The 10,576-nt window shown below is 31.7% G+C and overlaps 1 protein-coding gene across 1 annotated transcript; it reads right to left on the bottom strand.

Annotated features, from left to right (window-relative positions):
* Positions 1 to 3,854: 3,854 nt before the first annotated feature.
* LOC149569057 (carbonic anhydrase 2-like) lies at positions 3,855 to 9,878 on the bottom strand. The gene is made up of 9 exons (XM_089821840.1): positions 9,777 to 9,878; positions 9,411 to 9,469; positions 9,031 to 9,198; positions 8,893 to 8,941; positions 8,331 to 8,447; positions 8,164 to 8,220; positions 7,863 to 7,948; positions 7,668 to 7,773; positions 3,855 to 4,395 (listed from the first exon to the last, which is right to left on the bottom strand). Exons 2-9 carry the CDS (start codon positions 9,464 to 9,466, stop codon positions 4,228 to 4,230), a joined length of 807 nt encoding a protein of 268 aa, XP_089677966.1. The 5' UTR covers positions 9,467 to 9,469; positions 9,777 to 9,878; the 3' UTR covers positions 3,855 to 4,227.
* Positions 9,879 to 10,576: the final 698 nt, after the last annotated feature.

Here is a 10,576-nt window from a genome sequence, read left to right as displayed (position 1 = left end):
CTTTTGTGCTACACACAAAAACAACTATGTTATGTTTTCTAAAAAAATTAGGGACTATTTTTCGTTGTGCAAGGTTTGACCCACCTAATCTTATCCATTTTGTAAAAACTCTAGTAGTTTAGAAAGTAGATTCAGAGTACTACAATTTATATGTTTTATACATCTTGTCATTTTTAGTGGATGACCCTCAAATGTCTCGTCCAAGTTTAGGTTTACCTAATTTCAAAAAAAAGGTGTCCACTTATACTCCCCTTTTTGTACACCATCTTGGTGCACTCACCTGTCATTGACATTAAGCTTAAACCATCATAATAAAGAGGATTTAAATATGGTTTTTCTTTCGCCCTTTTCAAAGATCTCAGTAACCTTTCATCACCTTGTTCAAGATTAGGAACTCACTCTTCCACTTCCTCAATTTCACCTTCACTAATATCATCAATATGATTTCCTCTTCACTAGACTATCTCAATAGCTTCAAGGTTTGGTTTAATCTATCTTAACATATCCATGATATAAGGATTTGCATTTCCTTTTCAACAAACCATCTTGAAAACCCTTTGCAAGCTATGGGTCCAACACAAGTTTGCAACCCTATAACTAGTCTAATTAGGGAGATCTGCAAGATCACAACCCTTTGTAAGTTATAGGTCAGGTTTGAGATCTCCTAACCTATAAACAAATCAAACAAGGGTTTATTGTATGATAGAAATTCAAATCAATTCCATAAGGAACACATCCTTTCTTTGATACCACCTGACATAATCCAAGATGGAGAAATCCCCAAAGGAGATGTCCAAATAAGAAACAAGTGTAACATATGGAAGCAATTAAAACATGGAACATGAAAAGCACCATATTCAATTTATTCGATGTAGATCTAGTAACATTTTTCCTACAAACATGATGGGCAATAGGCCTACCTAGTTGTAGACTTAAAATTATAAACTTGATCCAATATGTATTTGGAATATGCACAAGATCTTAACATTTAGATATTCCTACTATGTTTTACTATCTTGTCCCATAAGATACATCATGAATATTATGTATATAGCCATTGCAATGCATAGGTCAACCCACAATAATCACACTTTCCAATAATGAGGAAATGTATTGCAATAAATAAGATAGACCCCAAAGATAAGATTGGAGATCAACCTAATAAGCATATAGGGATGCACAATAAAGGATATAGGTCTATAGAGAGCCACAACCCATCATGCATAAGAACAAAGAATCACACAAAAAAATTCCACTCATCACTTAAGGTGCCAATGAAGGACGTGCTACCTAGGGATAAATGAATTAGAGAATGATGAATATGAAACCATAGGATCTGTGATCATAGGAAGAAAGTATGAGATAGGTCCTCTTCAAGATGTCACCATTGCACATGATAAAATGCATGATCAAAGAATTGCACACATGAACATATAGACTAGAAAATAAGAACAAAAAGAATAAAACATAAGCACATGGTGCAATATTTCCAAGAACCCAATATGTTCCTACATCAAGTAGGCAGCTTGGATTTTTAGCAATATGTAGAATACAGTTTTGTATAAACCCACTTAAATTAGGTACTTGAGATATGCATCAAATCTAATTGTAGAAAGTTACAAATCGATAAATGACCTTAATGATAGACACTCAACATAACCTAAGGACATTCTACATAAAAATCATCAACATCAAACTTATTGTCTCTCAAAGTGTACTTCTTCAAATAGATTTTAGACTGGCACTTCTTGCCTTAGGCCAAAATTTCAATATGGTCACTATAGATTTCTTCAAATTTTAATAGTACCGATAGGATCCAGTCAAGATTTTCACAAGAAACACAACCAAGATCAGTCACATGTCCACTAATAGAGACAAAGTAATTTATCACAATAACAAGAACAATAGAAAACCAATTATCTTCAAATTACCAATGCATTACAAAGATAAGATCTCTCATGAATTTGTTGGTAACACACTTCTTGATCTTTAGATATATTACAATAATATTCAACACTTCATTGGAAGATAAATTTAACATGCTACTTGAACATGGCCTATTAGTAGAACACTTATATATAGAAAATGCACATAACAAAATTGTCCAAAACTTTGATTATTTTGATTTAAAATAAAAATGAATATAGTAAAGAGATATTACAACAAGTTTTAAAAACACTATTGAGAATTGATTTGTTTTCCACTATCATGAGTCTATTTACAAAAAGCTAGCACTAAAATTTCAAAGAAAACCATAACCTAAACTACTCTATACAAGAAATTACAATAGAAGAACTAGAACTGGAACTAGAAAATGAGAAGAGAAGAAGGATATATAGAAGAAAAAATTCTCAAAAATCAATTTTATGTTGCCAAAATTCATCCTTGCAACACTTGATGTGTCAAAAAGCTATTTATTCCTTCTCCACAAAAATATTAGATATGCACTCATGGAATATTCTTCTTCTTCAAAGATATTTTTCTTTCCAATAATCTGATTTATATTTTGTCCCGCAACTTAAACATACCTTTCATGTTTTAGTTTTTTATTGTGACTTGCATTGGTTATCTTTCTTGTGAAACCTTGACACAACCGTATAGGCATTGTTAAATTTTGAAAAATTTACAGTGACCATATTGAAATTTTGGCTAAGGCAAGAAGTGCCTCACCTACTTCCATCTCCCATTGTAGCTCTATCCATCTACACAAATGCAATAATATGTTTCCTCTATGTGGGATGGTACACCCCTACTCGCTACTCATGCACAATTAACTTTCATTGTTTGACACTCAAGGGTGCTAATCCCGATCTCTCAATTGCTCATGGAATCATAAACCATATTTTTTTATGTGTTAATGATTCCTAGATTTTCTATTACTCCCAATGATCCCAATCTACCAATGGAAGGAATCTCCACTTTACTAATATTTGCATCTTATCTAGAGATATTTGTACTCTCTCACTCTCTCCCAAGTGATCTATTGAAACTTGTGCTCAAGACCAAGAACATCTTGTGTTGAAGATGATGAAAGAACATCCCAAACAAACACAAATTATCCCGTCACTCTTTTTGACATGTATCTCTCTAGGGTATGCTCCTAATATTCTATGATGTACATGAGTGTAATTATAAATGAAATATCCCAAGAATCATCTACCCATCCACATGCATGAATTCTAGATGATGGCATCCCTCATTCTACCCAATAGCACCCTACAATGATCAACATCATCCAAATGCTTATAGTGAATTTTGTCACCCAATTTTATTTGAATAATTTCTCTAGTAACCTATTTGATCTCACCACTAGGAACATGACATTGATACGCTCTCATACCTGGACCTATAGAATTATAGTGAATCCCCCACTCTAAATTGTGAATAGACCTCCATGATAGAAAATCATATGTAAGTCCATGTACAACTCTACTAGCATTCCCATTATCTATGGCTTGAGCCATACTCACTGAGATAAACCCTAAGGTCACCCCATCCCTCTTGCATTTGGAAATAAGTATCCATCCACTAATCTCTAATCTCTCGACACAAAAGTGTACTCATCTCACCAATGAGACCTAATCTAGATAATGGTCCAATACCAATTGATTGTGTTGTAAGGGTGCCACTTCTCCTATTGATTCCTCCATTTTTTGCCTTGTATTTTCTTCAATATATATTACAAATTTAGAATATAATTAACAATCTTCAAAATTATAAATTAATTTATATTTTTTTTATATACTTACAACACCACTGACGACATATCTTTTATATATATTGAAACAAACAAGATTTTAAAGAAAACGATTAAATAGCTGGGAAAGAGTTACAAAACAGGCCAAAAACTATAATTTTAAGACAAACAACACTCCAAGCTTTATAAATTGATGCATAGGATGCAAAAGATATAATCACATGTAGCCAATTACAATTGAAGTTCGACAGCATTATTTTCACATCACCCATAGTTCACAACTGGAATGCAATTTCTCTAACCATGTGCTCATTTACAGCTTAAAACGGATAACTTAAAACATTAATCAAGATTTGAGAGTAGTGTTCCAACACAGGTTATTCAAGAGATAAGCGACATACTATAAACATGGAGGATCTTTTGAGAGCGCTGCTCTTTCTGCTTGCTACACAAACTAACTAATCCAAAAAGAAAGCACTGGCTCAACCTCTTCCCTGATCTTCAACAGCACTGGACATTGTTAACTAAAGTTACTCAAACGACTCTGGCTCTGTCATGCTTAAGCCTACTGACCATCTCTTGAATGTACCGTCCACAAAATTATAATGCGCCCCATGTAAAGCCAGTTTCTTCGCTAAAACAGCCTCTCTTACAAACGGATATGACAGAAGGTTGGCAAGTGACACGTTCACAGATTCCTGCACAAAATCCAGTGTGTTATCAGACAAACACTAAAATTAGTTTGTGAATGCAAAGGAATCTTAATTAACAATAAAAATAAATGTTATCAGACACATAGTTAGAGGTCGAATGTGACATTAATAAATGAGCAATGAAAATCCAAGAACTAAGCTCACGGACATGTATGACAAATTCTACGGATTTAACAAAGATAATGACTGATTCAGATTTCATGAACAGACGTATCTTTAGAACACCATTAATAATGAGAATCAGTGATTGAGGGCTCTTACCTACACTATCCAAATTATAGAGGTTATATAATATTATACTTAGTGATAACATTAAAGTGATGAATGATAAACTATTATTTTTAAAAATATTATTAATTATTAATTTATATATTTATGTCTAAGTATTTTAAACTATATTGTGAAGAAAAATGCCTTGATTATTCTTTTTAGTTCAACTTTTCATCACCGCCAATCTAATCTTTCCTATCTGCATCACTACCAAAATCAGTAGTAATTCAATTACTTTATAGATGAGAAAATATTCTAATTATCCTTCATCTATCTATGAATCAAAATAATACAATTCATTAATTATCTACCGTCAGATTCATTCAATTATCCTCAATAACACAACTATCAATTTAACATGAATCAAGACTAACTCATTTATCCATAGCAATTTTGTGGATTTCAACTATCCATGGACCAATACCAATTCACCGAGTTTGTGGATTCAACTATCTACAATCCAAACAAAACACTCCATCTCTCATCTTGCTCTTAAAGGTCCAATCAAATATGAAACACTACTTTTTAAACAATGAAATATCCTCATGCCTCCCTTTCCTCTAAATCTCCAATTAATATTTCTATTTATCAACCATTTCATGTCCTCCGTCCATTCTCTCCAACCTCTAGTTCTTCTCATTAACATTTCCATCTCTCCTTAAACTTTTTAATAGCAAAATCATTCAAGTTTGAAATTCTTATATACAATTCAATATATTTGCAAACTTAGCATATCCAAAAATAACTATGAAAACTGGTAGCACTCTCTCCTAGTTTATCTTCATATGAAAAAATTAAAAATATTACTTAAAGACAAATTTTAAACATAAGATTCTAATAAAATATGTCCCATTTTTTTCCCAAAGTACATGAGCCCCGACACCCCTCATTAAGGTACACTGGAGAGACGTGCGTAGAACGTACACGGAATTCTAGAATGACCGGTAGGTTAGTTAGATGTGTGTAATACAGCCAGCGGAATAAACCAACCAGCAGGAAAATTGTACCAAATTTTACGTTGACTTACCTACCCACATTCATGGATAAAGGACTTCACAACGAACAACTAACCATATGCCACCAAATCTATTTAGAGTATGTCTTTAAATTTAGGGGGACTCGATCCCAAAATCCCCGGAGACCCAAGAAAATTAAAAATATCATAGTAATTGCAACGGTTCAGAAAGATCCAGACAGATGCTTGCCAGACGCACAATACACCGGGAAAATCAGTGATATAGACATCAAATCAGATCAAATGAGACTTGGAGAATCATTAACTAAATTTAGTAGAGTGCAGGTGCAAAGTATTGACAGTAGTCCTATACATCGTACTAATAGTTAAAGTTATTAAATTTCTAAAATTTAAGAGTATTGAAAAGAATTTTTAAATTTGATTGTAGTAATTTTTTTGTCATCAACATTTTGTATTATCTTATATGATCTACTGAAAGGAAAGTCTAGATCTGCAATCTACAATTTGTATCTTATACTCTACTGCATCCTCATGAAAATGTTTTTACACGTGTAAAAATTATTTTCAAAATAATAAAAATATTTTTATGTATTTATAGTTTATATGTATTATGCATAATTTTCATTAAAAAAATATGTAATATTGATAAAATTTGGAATTTATGTTTGGTGACTCAAAGAATCAATTTCAAATACAGACAAGACCACTAAAAAAAAGTCATTATTCAAATAAAATTAATGTCATATTCAAACTTCTTAAAGTTTAAGGTTTTTTTTTTTAAGCATTTATTGGAATAATCAATGAAACTTATTTATTGTTTGTTGGATTTTAATTTTTTTTATGTTGGTTGGGACTGAATTTCACTCCCCATCATATCATAATTTTATTATATAAAATCAATTTAAAGAACGCTAATTAATATTTTTTTAAAACACATTAGAAATATATAATTGAAAAGATTTAATATTTTTCATTTAGTGTGTTAATTAAATAATAGATTTGTTCTTATATCTATTAAGATTAATTTTTAAAAGATTTTTAAAAGAAGTTTATTGTTTAATGTGCTAGTTATAAAGTATTTTTCTTATTATGTCTATCAAAATTTAAATAATATAAAACATTTGAAAAAAAATTTAAAAGATAATCAAGCTAAAATTATAAAACATTATATATCTTATTAATCATACTAAAATAAAAAATATGATTTTTACTTATAAAGACTATAATATTGATATTGTATTAATAATAATATGAATTTATAAATATAATAATATTGTCGATTATTTATATACAATCAGTTATATTCTATTTGATTTTTATAATTTAGAATAATTTAGAATTAATAATTTTTAAATTTTCTTATGCAATTAATAAGTTGTGCATAACATAGATGCAAATTTTTTAATTTACAATTTTAGAAAATATTTTGTGCGTGAATTCATTTAGCTCTTATATGAACCAAATTTGATAATTGTAAAACTAATACTTTTAAAAAGATTTTCATTACATTAAGTTGAATGTATTAATGTATAATATTTTTTAAATCTTTTTTTTTTTTTATTAAAAATATTTAAAAATGATATCACTTATATTATATTATCATTTAAGAAATATTATTATATATTATTATTATCAAAATATTACTCTTTTTATATTATAATTTATTTATAATATAATAATATATATGCAATAGAACATATAGATCAATAATTATATTTATAAATAAAATTTAAATTAATATCATTATAAAAAACTATAATTTTTATTTATTAAAATATTTAATATACTATAATAAATTTATTAAATTAAAATTAAAATTATATTAAAACTAAGCCCTATGTGGTACTTGTTATTAATTATTAATTACATTGTTATCAAAATTTATTAAATTACAAAATATTTGATTCAATAAAATAAATACGTCATTTATGCACATTAAATGTCTTGCAATATTACCGATCGAAACAAAACAAAAACCAAAAAAGCAAAGCCGTAGTTATCATCCACTAACCTTCTCACAGGCGGCGCATTGTTCGTCCAAAGGCAAATGTCCGTGAGTCTTCTTAACCTTAGACTTGGCGTCTTGTCCTATCTTCACCCACTCTTCTATAAAGTCCCTGTACACACCGTTTACACAAGTTTGAAAAAGTCAACTAAAAACGACAGGCAATAACTAACCCCGCCAATTGAAATAATGAATTCTTACGTTTTGGTGGAGCCATCATCTGGAATTGACATGAGCCCTTTTATTCCTCCACAACAGCTGTGCCCCATCACCATTATGTTCTCCACCTGTTTCACCACTACCCTTCAAATTTTATACAGTATTTTTCATATTTTTAAAATTCTATTTCGTAATTTTCTTCTAAAATTTATCCTAAATTCTAATTCACAGTTATTTTTAAAAACAATCCTGATAGGTTTGTAAAAAGGGTTTAATAACAGATAAGTGCAGTCCTGAAGAAGGGCTTGGGATTCTTCTCATATCAAAAGTATACAGTACTTACCTTCAGATGCAAAACAGCATATTCCACCGCCGCACCAGATCCTGCGAAATGTCCATTCTGCGGGGCAAAATATAAATACAAAAAGTATTTATTTATAAGTACAATGATTACACAAGCCTTCGTCATGTAATTGAAGAATTTTCAATCAATCAGATGTTGATGTGAACCTTCTGGTAAGGGGGCACCATATTTGCAATGTTGCGCACCACGAATGCTTCTCCCAGATTGAATTTCAGGACAGTGGACGGACACACTCGTGAATCTGCGCATGCGAACACCATGAACTGCAACCACCAAAAAAAACCCACGATTTCGTTTTATGAACTTTAATCGTCATAAACTTGCCTACAAATCTTGCAGTCGGAAAAGAAAATTCGTAAATTAACCTTGGGAGATTATGCAAATCCATTAATTTCTTTCGAATAAGCTATAATCGTCATATAAGTGGCTTGAATCAGACAATCGCAAAAGAAAAATTGTAAACTGTCCTCGGAGATAAAACGAATCGGAAAAAAAAAATTGTAAATTGTTGGAGATTAGACAAATTCACAAATTTCTTTTGATTGAATTATATCATGCACTTGGCTAGAAATCTGGCAGTCCGAAGAGGAAAATTGCAGTTCGAAATTGGGAAAGTAAAACAAATCCATGATTCCTTCTGATTAAGTCATACTCATCATATACCAGGCTTGAATACTGACAGCAAGCGAAAAGGATTTGTCAATTTACCTTGGGAGATTGACCCTTGCATAGCTTGCTGATCAAATCCGTTTCCTTCCTGAAGAAAAACCCCATCCCATCCATGAATTTCAGCACAATGGTGGCAAGAACAGCACCAGAAACAGTAAAAATAAAGACACGACTTACTGGAAAATCTCTTGCTTGAACCGGGAAAATCCGTTCTTCAGCTTATCCACAGGATTTGACTCGTCGACCTGGTTTCCATTGCTTGTCTTAACCACAGTCTCTCCCTGCAACTCTTTTGTGATTTCGGCAATCTTCTTGGCGGCGACGGAGCGCAGGCCAGGCTCTTGCCTGTAATTGAAACCCCAGCTTTAGACCCTTTTCTTGATAGTTATATAATTTTTTCAGTCTACTTTCTAAATATAATTCCTGAATTTGTATGTTTTTTGCTGAATTGCTCGTGACGGATCAGTGAAGAAGATCCGAAATATCAGTCGGAAAAACATGCACAAAAAAAAAAGTCACTCATTCATAATTCAGATTAAAAGCTGAGCTCAACATACTTCAACAATTTGGCGAGAGCAGTGATCGCTTCATCGTAGGAATCGGTGGATGCCATGATCTGCACAGTGTAGCAAAAGCGTAAGCGATTCTCAATTATTTCTTCAGCATTACGATCTCTAGCACAGATCTTCTAAATATTTATATAATTAGCTCCACTTTACAGGGACTAAAAAAGGCAAGAATCAGGTTCACAAATCCAATTTACTGTAGATTAGAATGACCGTACTAAAGGAGACAAAAAAACGGAAAAACACTGCAGACATGATTAACAGAAATTCCGACACAAAATGCGGAACAATCGCATAATTTGACCTCATAATAACATCCTATAACATATCAGAGAGATTCGTGAAGAGAAAAATTACAGTGCAACACGAATTCCCCAGTGCAACACGAATTCCAGGTGGGAGGGGGGTTCGAATCTCAGGGCTTCACCAGCTTGCGAATTCGACGACTTCAAATCGGATGAGATTGTTGAATTGTGCATCGGTATTTAAGGATCGAAAACGCCATATTATCTCTTAGTTTTTGTCAAAAACAATTTGAGTGTACAGGAAAAATTCAGCGCCGGATTAGGGTTTTCATTTCGCCAATGACAAAAATTTGCGGGTCCGCTTCCGCGTTTCAATTCATGAATTGTCCGCCTGCTTTGATAACAAATAACCCGCTTTAGGAAAGAGTTAAACAAATAATATCTTCCAGCTTTCCGGGAAGGGTAAGGTGTGGAAAGGAAGATAAGGGCTTTAAGGTGGGTGTTTTTCTTTGTGTTTTCCATTTCGCTTTTTTTGGCCTTCATTTATCTTGTACTGACTTTTGTGTGGCTTTGAGAATTTGCAGTCCTTTTGTCAATGGTGGTACTGGTGCCTATCACATGGTGGGTCCTCCATTATTTCCTGGCCCCAATAATATTGCATAAAAAATTGTCTCTTGCCAGGGATGATAAGACCCTTTCGAAATGAGAACATTTTTTGGTTTTTCTTTGTTTACCTTTTTAAACACCTCATTTAGAATCTAATTATTATATTTTGTTAATTAAATATTTTCTAAAAATTATTCAGTAGTTGTGAGTTGGCTTGAGATTGTAAGTAATTTTTATAGTTTCTTTGTATAATGGAATATTTAAAAAGGTTAATTTTATTGAAAGAAAAAAAATAGAATTTTATTG

Source organism: Cupressus sempervirens, chromosome 3 (assembly GCF_028749045.1).
Source record: "Cupressus sempervirens isolate cs-2001-9-10 chromosome 3, ASM2874904v1, whole genome shotgun sequence".
Lineage (NCBI taxonomy): Eukaryota > Viridiplantae > Streptophyta > Pinopsida > Cupressales > Cupressaceae > Cupressus > Cupressus sempervirens.
This window is presented reverse-complemented; position numbering and strand designations above follow the sequence as displayed.

Bases quoted from the DNA above. Each gene is read 5' to 3' on its own strand.
- LOC149569057 (XM_089821840.1), bottom strand. From the start codon at position 9,466: ATGGCATCCACCGATTCCTACGATGAAGCGATCACTGCTCTCGCCAAA. The intron at 8,221-8,330 runs GTTCACATCAAC...TTTGCCCCGCAG, and splicing joins TGGTGCCCCCTTACCAGAAG to AATGGACATTTCGCAGGATC. The intron at 7,949-8,163 runs GTAAGTACTGTA...GTGGTGAAACAG, and splicing joins ATGCTGTTTTGCATCTGAAG to GTGGAGAACATAATGGTGAT.